Source organism: Acipenser ruthenus, chromosome 27 (genome assembly GCF_902713425.1).
Source record: "Acipenser ruthenus chromosome 27, fAciRut3.2 maternal haplotype, whole genome shotgun sequence".
NCBI classification, from domain to species: Eukaryota; Metazoa; Chordata; class Actinopteri; order Acipenseriformes; family Acipenseridae; genus Acipenser; species Acipenser ruthenus.
In genome coordinates, this window is record NC_081215.1 from 21,265,533 (window position 1) to 21,290,713 (window position 25,181).

Here is a 25,181-nt window from a genome sequence, read left to right on the forward strand (position 1 = left end):
TATAGACCCTTTTAGTTATTCCTGCCATGCTTGAATTTAGTTATATCATGATAAACCTTGTCTTATTTAATATATTGTCCCTTCCAGGTACTGTACAGTAGCTTAAATGGTTTTGTATTATAAATATTTAACATTATTTTGGTCTTCCATTCTACCATAGTTGGTCAAACATAAACACAAGTTGGGCATATCAAAAAGTGATAGCACAGCATTTTTCCTCCAGTCATGCAATGCTTGGCAGGATTGGCATTTTTATTTCTCTCAGAAATGCTGCTTTTTCTAGAAACTGAAAATAAATTACATTTGAATATGCAACTACATTTAACAAATGAGTCGAGTATGCCTGGACTGGATTTCCTGCAGTTACCGAATAAGCACACTTCTCTAAGTGTGCAGCCTCTTTAGGCAGATGGGAACACCTGAGTGTCCTTCAAACATCTTTTAAAAGGCAACTGGCTCCCAGAGCTTTTAATGTCACTCTATGGATAATACAAAGATTAAAGCAATGGATCACTGACCACATGTATTTGAAAAAATATCCAGTAATAGATATACCCAGAGACAGATAGAATCAAATATCCTCATAATCTGTCAATTATGCTCATGTTGGGTCCTATTCCCAATGCTCTAATTATTTTAAAAGCTGACATTTGACTTCATTAATTAAATAAAGTTGGGTAAACTGCTAGTGGACTGTTGTCAATAGGACCAACAACAGTATAGAATAGTCTTTAAAGTTCTGTAATTACGTCCAGTTGATTTTCAGTTTGTAATGCATTGTTGTGCCAGAGGTTGGGTTCCCCAGTCAATTTGAACAGAGTCAAAGACTGACTAACATACAGTTATTAGGCAAAAGGAACCAAAATGATTCCAGTGTAACAGGGCAGGGGCTGAGCGCAAACCCGCTACCACTGCACAGCAAGCCAGCAAGCATGCTCCTCTGCATTTGTGGTTTTGAAGCTTTTAACCTAATCTCACCGACAGGGGACAGAATCCGTAACGGCATTGCCAATTACACCAGCACTTACTAAAGCTGGACTGTCATAATATATTTCTTAGTGTGGGTACTCTTCAGACAAGACCATTAATTACCATTACTGCCTATTCATCTGCAATGGATATAAAAATAAATAAAACACACTACACATTTTTCATCAATACTGATTTTTTTTAATGTCAGATATTATATATATTCTCAATTTAATCAATATTTACATTTAGAAAATATTTTAAAATCTTGCGTCTGACATATTCCATCACACCATACAACTTGATTTCATAATAAATTCTGATCCTACTAGTCTGAAACACAAGAAGTAAAATTACAGCAGGAAATGTTGCAAACATGTGCTACACAGTAGCAAAAAAGTATCAAGTACTGAATGAGTGCATAAGGTCAATACAACAATACAACCCCCCAAAATGGACTTCATCATTTTGAAACAAAAAAAAAGTTTATGCATCTCTCTCTCTCTCTCTCTCTCTCTCTCTCTCTCTCTCTAGCTGCAAAATATATGAATCACCACATCCTGGTTGATTTTATAAGCACATATAACTAGAAAAATGTTCAACATTTACAGTATGAATGAGGTTATTATATGTATGCCAGGACACCAAGATGATAGAAATAGTTCTGTCAATCCCCCCCCCCCCCAAAAAAAAACCTGTGTTCAGAAGGCATAAACTTTATTGAGTCTTTCCTCATCAAACAGTCTCCCAGTCCCGCAGTTCTGAGACAATGCTTGACCTCAGCGAGTTAAGACTCTATCATAATGACGACCCTGTCATGAGATTTGTGATAGTCCACCGCTGCCCTGTACACTTTTGGAGAACAAGCTGGAACCCAAACTCATTATCAGTGCTTTCCTGGAGCTCCAGACAACGTTTTGATTTTCTATTCTGGATTGAACCTCCCTGAAAGAGAACACATGGAGATATCAATTCAGGTTTTGCTCTGAGATCATGCCTGATGGACCTTTGCCAGAGGCATCTAAAAATGTAAACAAACACTTTATTGAAAAGGGGAATCAAAGAAATAAAGAAACAACAGAGAGACCTATTCGAGTAACGTTTTTTAAGGACAGATTCTATACCTATTGTGTTCGTCAGTGCCTTCATATCGCCTATATTAAACAGCCAACCAGATCATTACTGGGTGGTTATAGACCTCAAATAGGGCAGTAATGTGCACAGCATCTACCACCGCAGACACTGAAATCCACTTGTTTCTCACCGAGCTGTTTTCTCTTTATTTCTACATTGAACAGACTGCTCCCTTTGTCATCATAGTTCATATTATACAATTTTTCCTTTCATATTATACCATTTTTGTTTTTCAAAACCTATAACCCTACAGAGCACTGGCAGCTCACAGACACAGTACTGGTATTGGAAGAGGATTCATTGCAAATGTCCAGATGAATCTCGAACTTCTTGGCAACACTAGACACAATTCAATTTGGTCTTATTTTAATGAGCAGTTATAGCCATTTTTTGCTCATTCTGATATTCTTAGAGTTGGCCAAATAAGTGTGTATGCACATGGATGTTGCTGTAGCTCATTTAGCTAGTTTTCCCAATAGCTTTAAACATTATTGCCTTCTTATGAAGCAGCTCTTGATAAACATAATACATGAAATACATGTTAGGCACTGTAGAGAGGCTTATTCAGTTGGCATAACACCACTGCATTCAAATTAGTGCAATTACCAAACCTAAATTGAGAGAAACCCAAAGAGAAAAATCTTGTTGTGTACAATATGTATTTTCTCATCCACTGCTGCTCTCCTTTCATGGAGTATATGCATTAATCTAACCTAGAATATTATTAGTTTTTTTAATTTTTTAAACTCTAATCCAAATCCCATTGTGAGCTGATTTAACCACGATCACCATAGCAACCAGTCTTTAATGGTTGGTAAGAGCTCTGTTTTGCCAGATTGCCAGTACCACTCACTCCCTTCTTAGGTCCTATCAAAATACAGTTTCAGAGAATCGGGTTTAGATTAAAAAAAGAATGGAATTGCAAATGGAAATGACTAAGATACATGTATATGGACACATTGTGTGCAGTTGTGCAGATTTCCAACATGTGTACATTTTTTGAGAATACAAATATACTTTCCCATCTGTGACTGTACTGTTGTAGATATCAAGAAACTATGCCTGGCTATATTGTAATTGCAATACATTTTCCTCCAAACAGATAGAAACGATAATGAACCACCAGAATTCACTAGTTAGAGTTAACAAACTGAATCTGATGGAGGGGTGAATTCTGAAAGCCTTGTGTTCAACATAATTCACCTGTCTCAACCAGGGGCACATCAAAGCCTTGAGCATTTCTCTTCAAGATGAAATACAGTTTTGTTTTGTGAAATAGAAAAATCGCACACCTGTAACACGTCAGGTTTGAGAATATTTTTTAAACCTGAACTCATATTATAATGTTTGAATAATGTGTTAGTTTGCATTTCTTAAAACCCTTATAATAACCTTTTTTAAATAGTCAGTTGTCAAATTAGTAATCAAATTACATTAAAAATCTGATGCAGCAGACACCCAAACTGAAATGTAATTGTCCTGGTTTGGAGGAGGCAGGATTAAATTACAGAAGATTACAATTTAACTGTACCTTGTGGGCTCATGGTCATTCAAAAGGTGGTGAGACATTTTTCACACTGAAGGCCTTCAGTCTTTAATGTTTTATCTGCCCCGCAATTATGTGTGTATACATAACCCTTGATACATGTTAAACTTGTAAATGAAGGAGTCCCGTCAGGTTCCAACGTGATTTCCGACAGCATATGTTAACATGCGCCACTAAGATAAGGACTGAAAGGGTTAAAAAGTCCTAAATGCAGTCACCAACTTACTTTAAATCAAGACGAAGCTTCTTATGAAAACACAAATGTCTAAGGGGGGGGAATTACACATCAAATGAATTATTGCAATGACTATTAAAGTGAAATAATGTCAAGCCAGGCTTGGAGTGATGGTTCAGGGGTCACTGCCCATCAGTTTTGCTGCACTGCAGATGTCTCCTATGGCTGATGTGCCTTCAGGCATTACTTCAACCTCCACCGAAGTTGCTCCAGTGAGTTTATAGTTGCCTTCATTCATTTCTGTTAATTTCCAATGCCCTTTTACCACCTTATTAACTACATTAACAAAATTGGCTAAGCAGAACATATGTTTTTTTGTTTGTTTTTTTTAGGTGGAGTCAGAGCTTTTCATTTGGCATGCTATTTAGTTCAAAACTAAAACGCTAGATATTATGATATTATGATTCATACATTGTTGCTGCTTATTACTGTTTTTTTTGGTGAGGGACTGATTGTGTCCTCAGAAACTGAACCCTTTGGATATTTTAATCTCAAATATACAGTAATGGGTATTTAAAAGAACTCCTCCTCTCCCAATGTCAAACATATTTCAAATTGAAAGAAAAAAAAAACCTCATTATTCAAATCTACCAATTAGTCTTTTAAAAGATTAATTGAATGTTTATACCCGTCCTGGGCAAGATTACATTTTTCACAATTCTTTTCCCCAAAGCTGAACTCTCAATTGTCAAGTCAGTTAAGCAGTCTCTGACACATGCAAGCCCCCAGAGGCTGCAGCATGTGGCAATGTGCCCCGCCCCTGTGTGCATTTGTGTGTTATATGTTGCGTGTGGTGTGTTAATGTTGGTGTATTGCAGTTGGTACACGGGATATAATGTGGGTAATAAGCACGAGTGTTTAAAATGTATAATTGTATTTAGGCACGGGGATTGCACTTCACTTCACGTGCATTTAAAGTATGTAATAATATGTGAGCACGGGGTTGCACAGAATTAGTTCACGTGCTGGGATTCAAGTGAATAATTAATTAGTAATTGAATCCCGGCACAACAGTATATATAGATGCACAAAGCACTCACTCGGGGTTGTGTGATCAGTGAGTGGAGAACGTATTTATTGTGATTTGTGACACCCATCCCCATGATTGAAATGCAGATTCTACTTTGTATTCTTGTAGCTTAAGCATTAGGGAAGAAAGACGTAAGACATAGCTACTTATGTCATTAACTTGTATGCTTCAGTTTACACCCCTTTGTAGTTAATTAATAATTACTGTACTGTGTCAGAGCTGACTGGATTGTGTGTGTCTTTCCTAATTGTTTCACATCACTACTGAGGCACATGTAAAACTCTCATTATACACTCACAATATAGATAAAGTGGGCAATAGGAACAGATGTGCTTCAAACTTGTACTTTAACAACTGGAAGGTAAATGGAAAGCTAAATAATTATGCAAAAGTTGTTTTTTGTTTTGCAGCATTTACAGACTTTTCCTTTCAGAAAAAAAGTGTAATAAATACATACGTCAATGTTCACAGACGATTATTGCTCAATAATTATAAATGGTCAGAGATTGAGTAACCTACAGTACATCGCTGATCACCTACTTAGAACAAGATCATTGTTTTCCTCCGTATTTTAGATAAGGTTTATGAAAGTATCGGGAAATGTAATGGTTTGATGTTATTCCATTGTTGTGTAATGGTGGCTGCCAAATAATTCATCTATCTGTCTCTTATTGGGCTTGACACAAGTAAAGGGATCCATAATTCCACGGCAAAGTGCCCTGTGGCTCTCCATTATTATACTGTGGAAGATCATTCGGGTAGCAATGTGCACTGTGACATTTCTTAATTGCACTGCAAATGCTACTCCTGCATCTCCTGATCCCATGACATACTGGAGTGATTCCTAATGACACTATAAAGCATTCTGTCATGCTTCCTAATGACTTAGATCAGTGGGAGCACCCTAGTGGAATAGCCCAGCCCATTGAAAATAGATGAAAAAAGCTACAGTTTTTGTAATCGGGATAACTGCAGTATTTTACGTTGCTTAGTTTCTGGTTATTGCTTACCTGAGTAAACAGCCAATAGAGTTTCATCCTCTTTGCTTTGGAATAGCTGCACTCAATTAGCTTCGGCCTGCTGTTGACATCCACCAGGCACTTATTGTCATCATCATCTACTGTAGGACTCAGGACACCAACATGGAGCTGCTGGCTACTGGTATAGTAAACATTCTGCAGTGAAAGAGACATCGTATTGAGTAAAATATCGTCAAATATATTGATCTATTTTATCCCATATATAAACAGCAGTCATCTGTAAATTGTCCCATATGTTGTACTACATGTTTCACTTTAAACTAAAATATGCTGTAATTATGCCGATATGATTTCTTGTCATGTAATGGTCAGCAACATATATAGCACGCAAGGTTTACATAACCCTGTAAATATGAAGTCCTTGCCTCAAATGGTTTCTGAGATATGAGGCTTTGACACTGTGATGATGGCAGCTTTATAAAATAACTTGCTGTGTGGGTCCAGTGGTCAAAGAAAAGGGTGAGACATAATTGTAAGTGACTCTGCAGCTGATGCATAGTTCACACACCCTAGTCTCTGTAAGTCGCCTTGGATAAAGGCGTCTGCTAAATAAACAAATAATAATAATACCCACAATCAAATTGGACTGAGAGAGTCACAGCGTACAGCTGTGTACCAACTATGAAGCCAATATTTTAAAGGGAAAGGTCTTTATCATCTGGGAAAACACTTGACCCCAATACAGCGACCTTCTTGGGTCACAGGTCAGAGTGAAGGAAGTGGTTAGACTTTGTGTAACACTTGTATGTATGTAATGTATGAAGATAAACACTGACTTCTGACAACAGCTGTCAGCTATAAAGTAGTTTTTCAGATGCTTGTCTATCAAGACATGTTCATTAAAGGGTCAAGATTAAAATTTTAAAGTGTATCTTGCCGGTCAAACACACCAATACATTTCTGTATAAATATGTATTGGTATGGTGTATTGCATTAAGCAGTTAAAAAATATTAATAAACAACAAAGATATGATGGATTTTGTGTGGTGTATGGCCACATCCACTCAGAAATCGTGCTGGCCAGAATAAAACCAGATGTTGCGTACGAAAAGGTAAACACACATGGCGACTGCTGCTGTTATGGCCTATAATACTCATTTTTGTCTGTGATCACAGGCCACAGACTGTCACAGAACAGCAGGCCACTGACAGTGACAGTGACAGTGAAGTCTTTTCAAAGACGATAAATTACAAACATTAAAATAATGTACAGTAGACATAAGGATTGATAAGATGGCATTATATAAAGCAGGTAAGACAACTTCAGCAATGAATATGGACAAATAAACGTTTCTTTACTCACCATTACATCAGTGGTACACATTTTCTGATGCAGTAAAGTTCAGATAGTTGTTTGTAATCCAGAAATACAGGTTTATATTCCAATATGGTAATGCCAGAACAACTATTTACGTGTTTTGTATCCTGATGATGCACACACAATAATTCTACCTGAAACTACTTATTAAAAACAAATGCACATCCTGTAAAACCTGCACCACTAGCATGTAAGTGTCCTGAAGCGTCATTAGTAACTGAAGAGTTGAAACAGTTGCTCTGATTTGGTGTAGGAAAGGTATTACTAGCATCGTTGTCACAGCAAGGGGGGACTTGTTCCTGAAGACTTGCGTGAAGAAATGTATTTATTTCCCTTTTCTGCATCTCATCCGTGTTTGTCGCGTAATGCTTGAGACTGAGTTCACTCTTGTGTCCAGAAACTGAAATAATGTGCCTGTCTTCAACTCCAGCATCACTTAAAACTTGGCAACAAGTGGCACAAACACAGTGGTGTATATTGTAGAGAGAGCAGCTTCGACTGAGATTTTTTTCATTAAACTGGCAATAAATGTTTACCGATGGGATGATTCTCGTACCAGATGTCATCTGATTATTTTTTTTTCATGGAATTTGAAAAAGCCTTGCCTCTACAGCTTAAAGCTTGGAGATGTACAGCTTAAAGCTTTTTCAGGACAATTTTTGAAGTCTGGCTGTGAGTACATTCGTATATCAGTGATGTTGGGACTGTCTTTAGACCACCTTGGTGATTTGTGGTCTGTAATACTGATGTCTGAGTGACATATTCACGGCCAGTGACATCGGTACGTAATATGTCCCAATTACTAGTTATAGGATTTTCCATTTTGCTATGTTTTTATTTAGAGCGTTTTATTTTTAAAATACCGATTCTATAGTTGTAGATAACAAAAGGTAGTCTGAACTACGGACTGCTTATGTAGTTTTTTTATCCTATTGTCTAATAAGATACCACATGAAAAGGCAGCTTTTACAAATGTTTCTATTAGTGGTTAAGAGACAGCTCATGATGAATGAACAGGAGATTCTGAAGTGAATTTTTCCACTATGAAATTGTATCTGGAATTTTGACTGTGAAATTGTATTCATTGCAGTGCTGAACAAATACTGAATTGATTCTCATGGGCTTACTGTACAGTACATGAATCATAGAACTTCCTTATTCTGTCCTTTATTGAAAACCTGCACTGTAAGAAGTCAGCTGACATAGAACAAGTCTAAAATGGATGGTCTAATCATCACACTTAAAAGCCACGCACAACAGACTTTAGACTGTGTGAATGTTCTCTCTTAAACAAAGCTTTTGGAAGCATCAGTCAAAACTCTGCAAAAGATAGAACTTCCCCCTCTATCAGTCAGCAATTGCAGAAATAATTCTGTCAGATTTCCTCTGAGATGTTTGCAGTCTTATTCAGACTGAGAGTGAGTCACTGGAAAGAAACAGAAATACTGTGTGCTCTGAATCTAGTCTAGGATCCGTCCCTGGATTCTTTGACTTCCATGTGGTTAAACCAAGCTAGATACTATTCACTGAAAATACTCATGTTTATTAATTAGTACATTTCTACTTTGAAAGGTTTAGTAATTAAGATCAAAACCTCTTTAAAAAGATGTATGAGCTTCCAGGCTGCAGAGTTTAATCAGAAATACTCAAGTGTTATCTAGGGGATACGATCAAAAGGCACTCAGGATAAGATAATAATGTGCACACAGATAAAAAAAGAGACTTCAGTAGACCTTGCATCTTCAAAATATTCTTACGATGCAGAGAAAATAATTGTAATGTGGCATCCTCATGTTTATTCCTCCAAATTACAGTTAGCACATGCAATTCAACGAATAGGGTAGTATAAATACTACCCTATTCTACAGCTAAATACCAGACCTCTAGTTTCAGTGTGTATTGTAAGAGGATGGTTAGCCATTGGCTATAGACAATGAGCCTGGCTTTTAATTTAATGCCCTCCAGGTACCGATGGCAAGTTATAACTCTTTACTTATCTGCAAGACCAAGCATGATCTGAACCACAACAAAGATTCAACTGGAACGGAAAAAGATGATTCTGAATAAGCAGCACTGTAGATTTTTTTTCCATTGAAATTCCCCAAAATGCAACTGTGTTTGTGTGTAAGTTTTTTTTTTTTTTTTGGTGTAGCACTTTTTCTTCCAAAAAGTAACTGCAGATCCCTTCAATCTAAATTGAAATGTTTGATTCCTTGATGGCTATGGAACCCCCTATTGGGTTTATAAGAAGCTCAATCACTGAACTTTTGCTCCCTCTTGCCAGAACGCTGCTGGTTCCCACAAAAGCTATTCATTTCAATCAGAGCAGTGGTGCTGTTTCAGGGTGCCCCGCAGCTCTTCAATATAAAGCTATTATTTCAACTGTACAAAACTGTTTCACTTAAACACGATTTTAACAACCTATAAATATTATCGATTAGAAACTTTTAACACTGCAGAATAAAAAACACAGACATTACAGAATGTTAATGTGTAACTTGGGATACCACATTTCTTTTGCACAAAACTATCACTATCACATATTGCTTAATGCAAAACCCAGTTTCGTAGTTAATATTATTTAAGAGGTTTATAATTTTAACAAGGTCTGCTGTGTGGAGGCTAGTTGATGGTAGATTGTTGTAGAATCACTCTTTGTGGGGAAATATATATTTATGTTAATATTGATGTTGCATCACGCAGCTTTTATACTTATGGCAGATAAACAGCAAGATCAGATGAAGAAAAAACCTTTAAAAACTATTAATACAAATTCATCGAAGCACTATGACGTTGAATAAGTTCCCTCAATAATTTTGAAAGCCATCCCAGGGTTGCAAAGCACAATTTAAACATCACCCCAGGAGACAATTTCATCGGTAATACCTTGTCAGAGAGTTTAGGGTCGATTTGAACAGTTGCAGCAACATACTAGGCTTGCCTGTTCAATTATTTATGACTTGTGAATCATTGTGACCAGAATAGTTAGCGATCTGTCATGGCAGTGTACTGTAGATGTGAAATAACACATTCTAAAGAGTAAAATACTTAAACATGCATTAAAACTATAATGTCCTTAATCAACTAGAAATGTACGTCAATGTGTTTTGTATTAATGCTACAGCAAGTCAATTTGAAAATACTAGAAATCGGTTTTCTGAAAAGCTAAATTGTGATACTGGAATCATCTTGTGCCTATTATTCCAAATGTCCAAATGTTGGCAAAGCTGTTCTTTTTTCAGTACAGATGGTGGTGGTTAATACTGCAGCTTTTTTTTAAAAAATTTTCAGCCTGCAAGCTTTGCTTTATTTACAAAGTCTGCTCTCTACATAGGAAAATGCACCTTTTCAATTCTATTTTGAAAACCACTGTAACAAATTGCTTGTACCCGAGTCCCACATAAAATGTTTCATTTCGGTTTCTTGTGTAAATAATATAGGCTTCCAATCTAGACATTATCTGAAAAAACATGTTTGTATGAAGTGTTCTGCATCTGCTTTAGGATATTGTGTCCCGTCACCCAGGTAACTCGCCAGAGCTCAATCAAGCACAGTATCCCTTCTGCTGTGATTCTTGTTAGTTCTGGAGGATGGGGTAATTCAATAGATATGTGCTGGTATTGATACAACAACAGCGAGGATCCTTCTCTGGAAACAATTGGAATATTAAATTGTATATTTTTTCTGATTGTCTTTTTATCCCAAGGAGAAGAATAAGTTAAATTATTGATCTGAGTAGTTTCTTTCTAGCTTTAAACTTAGGAACTTCAAAATAGAGATCTATTAGGGCTTAATGAAAGGCACCCATCTTTGATTGCCTTGTTGTTTCACTAAACTTTCACCTCCGTGAATTTGTCCTTTTTTTCCCACAAGCCGCTGCCAAAATACACTTCAGAGAGTTCTGAGCAGATTACATCATCTGTTTAATGGCATTTTCCCACGAAGTGAAAATATATTCCATATATATATAAGGGCAGCAGTGTGGAGCAGTGGTTAGGGCTCTGGACTCTTGACCGGAGGGTTGTGGGTTCAATCCCCAGCTAGGGGACACTGCTGCTGTACCCTTGAGCAAGGTACTTTACCTAGATTGCTCCAGTAAAAACCCAACTGTATAAATGGGTAACTGTATGTAAAATAATGTGATATCTGTATAATGTGTAATGTGATATCTTGTAACAATTGTAAGTCGCCCTGGAAAAGGGCGTCTGCTAAGAAATAAATAATAATAATAATAATAATAATAATAATAATAATAATACTCAATTTTTCATGCTGTTACTGTAGAATGTGGTGCTGATTCATGAGCAATCCGTTTTAAGCTTCTTTCAGTGTAGGACTATCAAACAAAGTTACATTTACTTTAAAACGAATCTATGTTAACCTGTTTTGAAAAACCTAAAAGAAAGCAGCAAACATGTTTTTCCAATTACTGTTGATTGTTAGTCAATTTATAACTATATCTGGGGAAAACATGTGCCAAGCGCACACCATCCAACACACATGTACACAACTGGAAAGTTCATAGAAATTGATTATACTGCAACTTTTCTATGCAAAGTGGTTTATCTTCTTATTTACAGTAGGTGGGGAAAAGACAACACTGTCTAATCAGTCACACGAGGCTAGCTTCATAACACAAACATGTGTGGTACACGTCACAGGTGTTAATTTGTATTTGTGCCATGCCTGTATATTACTGTATACAAATTAAAGTATTTTAATGTGATGAATGACTTGTATTTTAAAACAAATATGAACATAATTAAAACGACATAATGACAGAGTAATTAGGATGATATACAGTATTAACAACCAAAAGCTCTCAGGTTGTCATAAAAACTATTTAATTTTCGTCTGTCTTCTTGTAGTAGATGTTTGTTGTACCAGTTCTTGTTTATAACATACTACGTTAGTTAAGAACTGCTTCAATGATTTCCTTTGTAAGCAAGTACAGATAAAATGCATTTCTTGCCCTTCTAATCCCTTTGCAATTAACACAGGCAGTGTTACTTAGATAATGTAATCCTGTTTCTCTGAATTTCAACATCCATTTATATTCATGAGTTCTGCAAGCTAAGACTGGTAGAAAGAAGTCAAGATTTAATAAGCTCAATGGCTGTTAGTGTAAAATACCCTTTAACCTAGGATCGTCTGATAAAATAGGCTTAAAGCCTGGAAAAAAAATCAGGATACTCATAATTCGTAAGGTTGGCAGAAAAATTAGATTTGCCATTTCCTTTTTCTCTGTTGCAATTACAGCATTCTGCCACTGGGTAGCACTGCACACAAACATTTGGTCAGAGGGTAACATGTTGTCCAGTGTAAAACACTATCTGGATCAAAAGTAAAAAGACTGTGGAAATTTAATCTTAGACCTCCTTGCTGAGAGCTAATGGCTTTCCACATTTGCATGATAGCTTTCCACATTTGCATGGTACAAATCAATTCACTAATAGCTTTAATGCAAGTTTTTTTAATGTACTGAAGAACAGTATATGTTACTGTGATCGATTAACTGAGCACAGACGAAACAGTAAAGAAGCTGCAGTTTATGTTTCTTAAACTATATTAGGATACTGGGATTTTCCACTGTACATAGAAAGGTATATATTACTGTAAACTTTACTGCTACTACATCGTTCAAAAGTAAGGAATACAGATCCACTGATGAGGCCTTATGGGTTGAATTGTGATTATTATTTGCAACAAAAGGCTTATTCTGTAGTGGATGTAAAATAAAAATACAATGGATGCTGTACGTGTTTTTAAGCTAGTCTGTAGCTGTGGTATTTTCTTTTTTTAGATTCGCTGAGGTGCTCCTGAAACTTTTTGGATTGTCAGCATGAGAGACTGAAGTCCTCCCACAGAGCACATGCAGCTCCAACAGGGGCCCACATTGTCCGAAGTGCATGCATCAGACCTGCTTTGGATGGTTCCCTCTCTTAGAAGGAGAGTGAGCAGTTTTGTCTTTATGCCCAGTAACTGTTTCTTTGTGATAGTCTCAGCACGGCATCCTACAAGTTCCTCTGTACCCAATAGGCTGGGAGGCTGACCCCATCTGTTTCATTTCAGTACAGACACTGGAAGGGGTAGTGGAGAACTCAAGCATTAGTAAAAGCATAGGTTTTTAATGCATCCAGATTCCATATAGAAGAGTTTATATACTCTATCCAGCATGCAGTAAGAAACAGCTGTGGCAAAACTTTGGCTGTGTCAACCTGTTCTCTTAAGAAATTGTAGTTGGAACATGTACTGTAAATCAATTTATCGGAAAATATGTTAAATAGATGTAGTGGGATCAGGTAACCACACAAATTATAATATACCTGTTTTATATATATATATATATATATATATATATATATCTATATACAGTGCCTTGCGAAAGTATTCGGCCCCCTTGAACTTTGCGACCTTTTGCCACATTTCAGGCTTCAAACATAAAGATATGAAACTGTAATTTTTTGTGAAGAATCAACAACAAGTGGGACACAATCATGAAGTGGAACGAAATTTATTGGATATTTCAAACTTTTTTAACAAATAAAAAACTGAAAAATTGGGCGTGCAAAATTATTCAGCCCCTTTACTTTCAGTGCAGCAAACTCTCTCCAGAAGTTCAGTGAGGATCTCTGAATGATCCAATGTTGACCTAAATGACTAATGATGATAAATAGAATCCACCTGTGTGTAATCAAGTCTCCGTATAAATGCACCTGCACTGTGATAGTCTCAGAGGTCCGTTTAAAGCGCAGAGAGCATCATGAAGAACAAGGAACACACCAGGCAGGTCCGAGATACTGTTGTGGAGAAGTTTAAAGCCGGATTTGGATACAAAAAGATTTCCCAAGCTTTAAACATCCCAAGGAGCACTGTGCAAGCGATAATATTGAAATGGAAGGAGTATCAGACCACTGCAAATCTACCAAGACCTGGCCGTCCCTCTAAACTTTCAGCTCATACAAGGAGAAGACTGATCAGAGATGCAGCCAAGAGGCCCATGATCACTCTGGATGAACTGCAGAGATCTACAGCTGAGGTGGGAGACTCTGTCCATAGGACAACAATCAGTCGTATACTGCACAAATCTGGCCTTTATGGAAGAGTGGCAAGAAGAAAGCCATTTCTTAAAGATATCCATAAAAAGTGTCGTTTACAGTTTGCCACAAGCCACCTGGGAGACACACCAAACATGTGGAAGAAGGTGCTCTGGTCAGATGAAACCAAAATCGAACTTTTTGGCAACAATGCAAAACGTTATGTTTGGCATAAAAGCAACACAGCTCATCACCCTGAACACACCATCCCCACTGTCAAACATGGTGGTGGCAGCATCATGGTTTGGGCCTGCTTTTCTTCAGCAGGGACAGGGAAGATGGTTATAATTGATGGGAAGATGGATGGAGCCAAATACAGGACCATTCTGGAAGAAAACCTGATGGAGTCTGCAAAAGACCTGAGACTGGGACGGAGATTTGTCTTCCAACAAGACAATGATCCAAAACATAAAGCAAAATCTACAATGGAATGGTTCACAAATAAACATATCCAGGTGTTAGAATGGCCAAGTCAAAGTCCAGACCTGAATCCAATCGAGAATCTGTGGAAAGAACTGAAAACTGCTGTTCACAAATGCTCTCCATCCAACCTCACTGAGCTCGAGCTGTTTTGCAAGGAGGAATGGGCAAAAATTTCAGTCTCTCGATGTGCAAAACTGATAGAGACATACCCCAAGCGACTTACAGCTGTAATCGCAGCAAAAGGTGGCGCTACAAAGTATTAACTTAAGGGGGCTGAATAATTTTGCACGCCCAATTTTTCCGTTTTTTATTTGTTAAAAAAGTTTGAAATATCCAATAAATTTCGTTCCACTTCATGATTGTGTCCCACTTGTTGTTGATTCTTCACAAAAAATTACAGTTTCATATCTTTATGTTTGAAGCCTGAAATGTGGCAAAAGGTCGCAAAGTTCAAGGGGGCCGAATACTTTCGCAAGGCACTGTATATATATATATATAGGTCACTGCAGCACCCTATAGGAGAACAACATAACCATAGTTAATGAGAACCCATTCTCAGTGATGAGATCGAGTTTAATAAAATAATTGATTATTTGACTGAAGACTAATTCAATCCAATTTAAATGTATAAAACCACTGATAGCAACTGTTCATCCTTCCAATTATAGGACCAACATTGAGAATATTCTAGTACAAAAAAAATAAAATGGTCAGGAAATGTACACCTTCTAAGACTCATTATACACCACTCACAATATCCCGAATGTAGGACATGCTGTAAAAAAAAAAGAAAAAAAAGCCAGGCTCAAAAAAGTGGTAGGAAAAAAGCATACTCATTTGCTTCGTAGAGATAGTTCACACTGTGACACTTGCTGGTGCTTTAATTACACAATCGGAAGACAAATGCACACAAACAGTTTCATTATAAGAAGACGGTACAAAGTCAAATTAAATGTGTTATCAAGGACTTTAGGGGAACAAAATGCAAGATTCCACCTCGTGTTACTAAATTAGCTGTGGTCTAATCTCACTAAAAGTCAACTCTCAATCACCCAGAGCAGAAAAGCAAACCAATGAATAACATGAAACAGCTAACTGACAGAGCTATATATATATATATATATATATATATATATATATATATATATATATATATATACATACATACATACATACATACACACACTGGTATTGTATACAAATGTTGTGCTAGAAATTAACTTTCAAACCGCTAAACACTTACAGTAGGTGATGTAACAGGAGCAGAATGTCCTCAAGTTGACAGGAACGACTGCTGCCAGTTACAAAGACGCAAAATCATTTCTAGGGCCCACTCTGGTCATGTCAACCATGTCTCAATGTCTGCTGTCAGCTAGTGAGGATTAATGAACAATAAATCTTCTGGAATAAAGGACAATTACCAAATAGAAATATTACTCTGCAATAAAACTGCATGTACCTAGCACAGTCCACTCTACTGAAAGGATCAGAATAAGACTTTGTAGAATTTAAACTCAAGTCCAGACAGAATTTTGATGGGGTATCTCGGGATACCTTGTAACAAAATGTTTGCTGCTACTCAATATCTGTTTACCCAGATCCTAAAAAAAATAAATTAGCGACAACTGCTTAAAATTTAAAAAAACAAACAACAAAAAAAATTATAATTTTGCACTGTATCAATTTATCTGTCATTTCCATCAAACTACCCATGGCCAGAAGTCAACCTTCAACATAACTGTTTCGGTCCAACGCTTTCTGTTTATCCTGATGTTAAACAGAGATTTTAAAGAGTCCGGCACTTGAAGAAAATGTATCATTTTCTGACAAATAAATGAGTAATTACAGAATGACATTCTATTTCATAATGTTTGGCCTTTTAATGATTTGTCAAGAACAAGACTCAAAATGCAACTATTGAATTGGCTCAAGACAACCAGAACACTAGTTTTCTGTTGAACTGGCCCTTCTGTTATTTGCATACTATTTTTGTTGTTTATTTTAGCTCCAGGAAATACTGCAAAACCTAACAACACATATAACCTTCTGTTGATGATCAGTTTCACCCTGTGGGATGGATTTAGTGAAACAAGAACAAAAGAAAATATGTAATGTTCTCATTTTTCTAAATACCTCAGTCATAATCCTTGATCTATAAATAGCATTTTTCTTTCCATGCTTTGCATTTCATAAGAAAGAACTATATAAAATGGCTGTGAGTCCCAGTCTGTTTTACGGAAACTGTGGCATGATACAGGGATTAATATTTTCCTCTAAAAGAGACACTGTCCATCACAGAGTGGATTGGGCCAGGCTTTAGAGATGTGTCTTCAGAAGTGTTTTGAAAACAAGTAAGAACAATAGGGACAGTTATTGGGTACTGAAGCTAATTAAGAGCTGTCAAAGTTAATTTAAAATCTTTAAGAAATGCTATTTTGCATTACATTTGGTATGATGGGGCTCCCGAGTGGCGCATCCAGTAAAGGCGCTCCTCGCAGGATGTGCCCTATAGCCTGGAGATCGCAGGTTCGAATCCAGGCTATGTCACAGCTGACCGTGACCGAGAGTTCCTAGGGGGCGGCGCACAATTGGCTGAGCGCTGCCCGGGTAGGGAGGGCTTAGGTCGGCAGGGGAATCCACGGCTCACCGCGCATCAGCGACCCCTGTGGCCGATAGGGTGCCTGTGGCTCTGCAGCGGAGCCGCCAGATCTGTGTTGTCCTCCGGCACTATAGGTCTGGTGGCATTGCTGTGGATCTGCAGTGCGAAAAATGACGGCTTGGAAGGAGCACGTTTCGGAGGACACGTGTTCCAGCCTCCGTTTCCCGAGTCGGCGGGGGGGTTGCGAGCGGTGAGCCGGGGATACAGATAATAATTGGGCATGCTAAATTGGGGTGAAAACCGGGGTAAAAATAATTGGTGATGACTAAATTTAAAAAAAAAACAAAAAAAAAACATTTGGTATGATGGTAATCAGTTCCTGACAACTGTAACTGATGTGCAGAGCCACATGGTCTCGGAACGCTGAGTGCAGTAACTTCAGTATCTATTCTCTGGAAGTTATTCAAGCTTTGCAGTGTCATTTAAAAAGATGTTTTCACTTTATTTACTTTACTTTATAAATCCTCAAGTCTCTGGCCCCTGTTGAAAATTTCAGACAGCCCTGGATTTGAGCCTGTCAGAGTTGGTTGAATGGGTTTTCATCTGGTCATACGCTGCGGTCTTAAGATTATCAAATTGACAAGATTTCAACAATATGTAAGGACTTCCGTTACTTTAATGTGCATACAGTTGATCTGCGAATATATCATTTGACACTTGGCTTGTCAGATGCTTGAAGGCATTTTGTTTTTATGTAACCCATGTTCAGAAGTCTTAGGATGGATAAAGCATGTGTCAGTTACCTGTCTGCAGAATGTGCTGCGGGACACATAACAACACACACTTGACTAAAATACAAAATAAAATAACTCCCTCTCTATAATGCACATATAGTGAAGCAAAAATGTAACTTTCCGTGAATTAACCATGCATAAAATCAATGATATATTTTTTACAACAAAAAAAAAAAAGGTAACATTCCCACTCGTGAATCATTTTAATTCGCTGTTTTTAAACTATAAATAGCCTGGCTAAATGGAGGTCGGGAGTTCAGTTCGGAACGACAGACAAGCAAACCAAGTGCGAGAAGGCGAGCGGGTCGGGAGAGGGGAAGAGGGAATGGGCTCGCCCCAGGTTCGGCTGCCGGAGCGGGGCTGAAGCGAAGCTGAAGCATCTTGTCTCCCAGAGAAAGCTGCAGCTCCTCTCACAGCAAAAAAGTAAATACATTAGGAAAGATAACCACGTAACAGGCCTAATATTTATTTAGTTATAAAACAAATGCTGAACAAGATGTCTGTGTTATAAAGTGCCAGAGCAGCATTTCTTCAGTTCAGATGTCAAAAGGGAGAGACAGAAACGGAAGTTAGACTGAGAAGTTGTTTATAGTTTGACAACACTGGTACTGTAATGAATCACTAGTATAGGGAATTGGGGGGACATGCTGTAGGAGTGTTATATCCGAGGCTCGTTATAACTGAGAGCCTTATAGCGAGGGAGCACTGTGTGTGTGTGTGTGTGTGTGTGTGTGTGTATGTGTGTATATATATATATATATAAATATACAAGTATATTTTTTTCTTGACAAAGCCCTGTCCATTGTTGAAAGGGTGTTGCTCAGTTTACTCCAAGTAGTTTACAAGTTTATAAAATAAGTGAATGAGAAAGTTCCCCAGATACTGCTGTGATGAGTTAGTTATGCACTCAAAACACCTGTTTCACAGAGCAATAACCATTGAATAAAACTCCAAGGACCTGCAAGTAGAAGTGCAGCTTGCAAGGCAGGGAGCAACGATGAGAGCTTTTAGACACACAGACACTGACCTGAGGAGTCATTCCATGGCACATGTACATGATTGGAATGTTATCGGTGTCTGGCCCTTGATCAAGGCACAGGTCACTTTTGAGGGAATTCTTCAGCTGAAAAAACAAACAACAAAACAATAAAAACAGTTAACATTATTCATATCATATCACATTGCTCGTCTTGTTGCCGTCTCTAACACACTGTAATCACTGCAGAGGATAAGGGTGATTAAGATATCAGTTCAAAGTTGGACACATTTATAGCTTCCCAGCTTAAGCAGATGTGTCCTAATCTATGTTTGGCTCATCAGATATCGGATATTGGTTTTGGCATTGGTCCACCTGTTTATTCTTTGGCTTTGAAAAGCACAAATTGGTTTAGCATAATGTTCTGAAATACCATTAATGCTCTTCTGGGGTGAGAGCCAAATATAAATTCTAAACCAAATGGGTCCCACTCCCCTTCAGTTAAAGCCGATTGCTAGGCCTTCCGTCCATTTAAGACCATGTACTCAACTACAGTAAATACCGATCAACAGATTTTGATCTGTGACTGCTAAATCCGCCTACTTGTCAGCAGGTTGAGACATTATCACGTGACTGTAAATGTATCACTTGACTGTAAATGCAGCAGAAAGTGAGCTAACTGAGGAAGCCTTAAAGTTAAGAAGAATGTCTATCAATACCATGTTTACGTCAGGAAGCTGACATCCCTGTACGGGGGTACCATATATTAGTTACTGTCAGTTCTGTGTGTTTGAACAACATCCTAGGCCTTCTGCTTGCTAGAAGACATTGGCTTCACCTGCAGGATCAGGTTCAGCGAATACACTACTTACATATGCCACACTTAGAGCTGTGTATATATCTTGTGAAGCACTTGTCCAATTATAATTAATAAAGACCCTCTTTAGTCCATCTTATTGATTATGTCATAATCTCGGGGCATACAGAGCCAGGCTGTCAGTCTGTCTGTACTGTAGGTCATTTACATAAACAGTACATAGAGTAGCTCTTGCAGCTGTAGCGTGGGATGAGTCTCACTGATATGTTATTACTTGTGGTAAGCGATTGCTGATTAGAATTGACCCATTTATGCCAGTAGAATCTGACATATTGCCAAATGATGCCCATTTCTTGGTCAGCAAAATCCAGGCCCTTTCTATCTGTCGGTATTGATCAGCAGAATGCATCTTTCCAAGTGTGCTGTTTAATGAATGTTTGGAATCCGATCACACTGCCACACAAAAGGTCTTATCTCATCTGCATATGGATAACAAATGGATGGCCAACCAATAATTGGTGTTCAAAACCACAACATTTATGTAATTACCATAAATAAGACATTATAAAAATGAGTGACCCTGAACAGTATGATCTACAGGGATGTTCAATCAATTTTAAAAAGGCCCAAGCTAAATGTTATCAATTTGAGGTAAACAGTTCAAAATCATGCATAAGGTCACCGTGAGATTGTATTGCTCTCGTGTATGCGCAAAAGAATGTCAATGTCCCAACAACTGGAAGTCTCTGTACAGTAAAAATGTACCAGTAAGTGTGACACCTCCACTATATCTGTGTTGCTGTGAATTGTCTTTTTAATAGTAAGGCAAACAGTCCATCTAACACTGTCTGTATTTATGAATCTCTGGGGCATATAAAATATGATAATTATGTGACGGCTATTACTTTATGTGGCTGATTTTGATAAACAGTCTAATAAAAAAAAAAAAGAAACTGCAGAGTTATTTTCATTAATTACTTTGCCGGGATGGTGGCAAGACAGGCAACAGGTCATCAAGCCAAGGCTCTGTGACAGAACTGCTAAGGAAATCATGATTTCTAATTAAGAAAACTGTACGGTACTAATCACCGCCTTCCAAACAAACTGACCTGTTCTTCCACTACAAGCCAAAAATCCTTAATTGCAAGGCTGGTGCAATCCCACGTGAAGATGCAGAGCAGCATATGAGGGAGGGGTGCTGTTGTTTAATAAGTGAAGCTGACATTAACGTATTGCTCAAAGGCTCACAAAGGACCCGTGCAGGATGCTAACAAATCATATATACTGTAGCTGTCTACATCTAGCTAATTTCTGTTGGCTTGTATTTGGATTTATTGTATTACTTGCAGTTCTTTGCGGTCTGCAGCACAAAAAAAAGGGAGATCATTCACAAGTGTGTATCAGGCTCAAAATATGTGCATAATAAATAGCAATTTAAGTCAGCCTAATTGGCTAACTTTCCAGAGTAAGACCATGAACAGTTCTGCATATCTGTGTAAACTATGGCAGGTTTTACTCATAATTCATGTCCCAGTATTTGGTCTCCTAGAGCAGGCACATTTATCGTATGCTTCCATGAGCAACTTTCACAGACCGATGCTTGCGCAGTAAATAATCAATGCTTACACACACCAGACAGCATTTCCAGCTTATCAGATGTATCTCTGTTCATCCATTCAAAATGTTTGCAGTGATTTTTCACTTTCAGTTTTGTGACACATTGTCTATATAGAGTATAAAAACTCATTGACAGCAAGAGAGTGAATCAGAGGTGCAATTTCTTTTTTGTTAAACCGAAGTCGAATAACCAGACTGTGGCCTGAAGGCTCCAAGCAATTTTAAGTCTGGTGATCCAACAACAAGGTATAAAAAGGTGCCTTACCATTCCATAGGCGATGGTGTCTGTGTACATCCTCATTTCTGAGTAAATGTTGACAAGGTACCATCGGAACGTCTTGCACTGCAGCCTCTTCCTGAGGGCCTTCCTCTCTGAAATGTCACCGATGTCAATCCCAGAATCCTAGGTAAGCAAAACAACGTTTTGCCATCATTTTGTAACCCCCCAGAAATCCTCATCAGTAGGTGTGTGCGTACTTGTTTTGGGCTTTATTTCAACAAACACAATTGAATTTAAAAAATACACGCCATTTCATTCTTTCTTTCACCCTTTTCTGATTCGGAGAGATTCATGTCCACTGTGAGGTCTGCTGTGAGCAGCCTGTCTTCCTTTCTCTCAGGCCTTGCCAACAGAAAGAAAGCAGTCACAGCTGTGTATGTAATGTCTGTTCTCTCTGTCTGGCAGCCCACTATCATTTAGTCAATTGCCAGTTGGGAATGGATCTGAACTCCCGCTTGGAGCAGGTCACTACTGGCAGTGGTTGTGAAATGGCTGCCTGTTGAGATCCAGCCCTGGTGTGGGCAAATGAGGGGGTAACAACCTCAATAAAGTAGTAGTAGTAATAATAATAATAATAATAATAATAATAATAATAATAATAATAATGATAACTAGAACTGCCAGGCTTCCAAGCTCAGTACCAGTTGGAAATGTTGGCAAGCTGTAGCACTGAAGCACAAGTGTCAGCAACAGATGAGTTTTATGGAGCAGTTTCAATTCAAAATACTGCATTAGTTCATTATTTCATGATGCTTTATAACTTTAAACACCACAGTAACAATGACCCTATCTACACACTGTAAGGAGTTATAAGCTAATTTTACAATTTACCTTAAGGGGAGGTCAAAGGTCATGATCAAGGTCATTTTTGAATACAGCATACATGGGTTCCTAAATGTGTCGTATAGTAACCATAACCCTAGGTGCATTGTAAGGACTTATAAGCTAGTTTTACATTTGACCGAAGATTTTGAAAGGTTTTTAAAGAATTGCGTCATGTGGCCATATTGGTTTATGCACAAACACCATTTTTGAAAACAGTCCATTGTATTGACACGGGGATAATGCTTGTCAACTTTGGAGTTAATCAATTAAACCCGTTTTCAACTGAAGCAGTTTTAAATTTAAGAAGAAAAGGAAGGTCTGGTGGCCATCTTGTTTTACAAAAGAACACCATTTTGCCATATTTGAATTCCATTGTCCTGTGGATGATGCCTACCAAGTTAAGAGTTAGTTGGTTAAACGGTTTGCAAACAGAAGCAATTTGATGTTTGGGCACGTTCAAGTGGGTTTGGTTGCTGATGACATATGCAAAGTTTCAGATCAATCTGTTCACCGGTTCACAAGAAAAAGATTTTGAAATGTTTTTCCAAAAAAGACGTCAGGCCGCCATCTTGGTTGATGCAGAAGCGCATTTTTTTTTTTTGCATCTTAACAGTAATCTACACGGGAAGATACCTATCAAGTTTCATGTTGGTTGTTGCACCGCGTGCAAATAGGAGCAGTTTAAAGTTTTGGGAGGAAAAACGACAATAATGATAAAAAAAACAATCTATACAATAACAATAGGCTTCCCAAGCCAGCTTAGAAGCATAATAATAATAATAATAATAATAATAATAATAATAATATTTGCTGGTTTTGTTTCCTAGGCAGTGATGAAAGAGTTAAACACAGTATTGTCTTGTTATTTTTACTGAACAATTCATATCTAATGTAAGAGGCATTCCTGTAAGACAAATACCTGCACCGATAGGGATGCACATATTGTCCTTTTCATTAGTGCAGATATTAAATCCTATTATTCAGTCTGGAGTAAGGGATGATGCTTCAGCGATTTATTTCTTATGATTAAGCAGTTCTAGTGCAATGCAATTGCTCGGTCTTAATTTCACCCAAGCATTATGCTAGTCCACAAATAATTATGTTTAATGTAATAAATGGGCTACTTCAAGACGCAGCAAACTAGCACATTTAGAAAGAAGGTGTCTCATTACAAAGTGCCAGTAATGATGTTCAAACGAACAATATCCCTACACACTGAATGCCAGCAATGTGGCACAACTGACCTGCAATTTACAACCTTGAGTTATGTAATGTCAGAAATGGATTCCTTGATACTGGAGATGGACTGGTTTTTATTTTACATTTCCAATGCCAGGCTAGAGCCTTGGAGAAGATATTGCCCTGTTTTTATATCTTCATGTGTATACCAGTAAGTGCTTGCTAATCTGGCATCTATGCAAACACTATGCACAATGCATATATATATATATATATATATATATATATATATATATATATATATATATATATATATATATATACAGACATGCTCAAATTTGTTGGTACCCTTACAGCTCATTGAAATAATGCTTCATTCCTCCTGAAAAGTGATGAAATTAAAAGCTATTTTATCATGTATACTTGCATGCCTTTGGTATGTCATAGAATAAAGCAAAGAAGCTGTGAAAAGAGATGAATTATTGCTTATTCTACAAAGATATTCTAAAATGGCCTGGACACATTTGTTGGTACCCCTTAGAAAAGATAATAAATGATTGGATTATAGTGATATTTCAAACGAATTAGTTTCTTTAATTAATATCACACATGTCTCCAATCTTGTAATCAGTCATTCAGCCTATTTAAATGGAGAAAAGTAGTCACTGTGCTGTTTGGTATCATTGTGTGCACCACACTGAACATGGACCAGAGAAAGCAAAGGAGAGAGTTGTCTGAGGAGATCAGAAAGAAAATAATAGACAAGCATGGTAAAGGTAAAGGCTACAAGACCATCTCCAAGCAGCTTGATGTTCCTGTGACAACAGTTGCAAATATTATTAAGAAGTTTAAGGTCCATGGATCTGTAGCCAACCTCCTTGGACGCGGCTGCAAGAGGAAAATCGACTCCAGATTGAACAGAAGGATAGTGCAAATGGTAGAAAAAGAACCAAGGATAACTGCCAAAGAGATACAAGCTGAACTCCAAGGTGAAGGTATGAAGGTCAGTTTCTGATCGCACCATCCGTCGCTTTTTGAGCGAAAGTGGGCTCCTTGGAAGAAGACCCAGGAGGACTCCACTTTTGACAGAAAAACATAAAAAAGCCAGACTGGAATTTGCTAAAATGCATATTGACAAGCCACAATCCTTCTCGGAGAATGTCCTTCGGACAGATGAGTCAAAACTGGAGCTTTTTGGCAAGTCACATCTGCTCTATGTTCACAGACGAAAAAATGAAGCTTTCAAAGAAAAGAACACCATACCTACAGTGAAACATGGAGGAGGCTCGGTTATGTTTTGGG

General features: G+C 37.7%; 1 protein-coding gene across 2 annotated transcripts in view; it reads right to left on the reverse strand.

The window, feature by feature from the left end:
- Positions 1-1,150: 1,150 nt before the first annotated feature.
- Positions 1,151-25,181, reverse strand: part of LOC117432034 (polypeptide N-acetylgalactosaminyltransferase 18) — a 92,324-nt gene continuing 68,293 nt past the window's right edge. The window contains exons 9-12 of one of the 2 annotated variants that reach the window (XM_059002213.1): positions 21,861-21,998; positions 19,213-19,308; positions 5,925-6,089; positions 1,151-1,914 (exon numbers count right to left, since the gene is read on the reverse strand). In XM_059002213.1, the coding sequence (XP_058858196.1) occupies positions 1,768-1,914; positions 5,925-6,089; positions 19,213-19,308; positions 21,861-21,998 (546 nt within the window). In that variant the 3' untranslated portion in view covers positions 1,151-1,767. The remainder of the gene's footprint in view (positions 1,915-5,924; positions 6,090-19,212; positions 19,309-21,860; positions 21,999-25,181) is intronic. The other variant, XM_034053434.3, reaches the window with a different exon arrangement.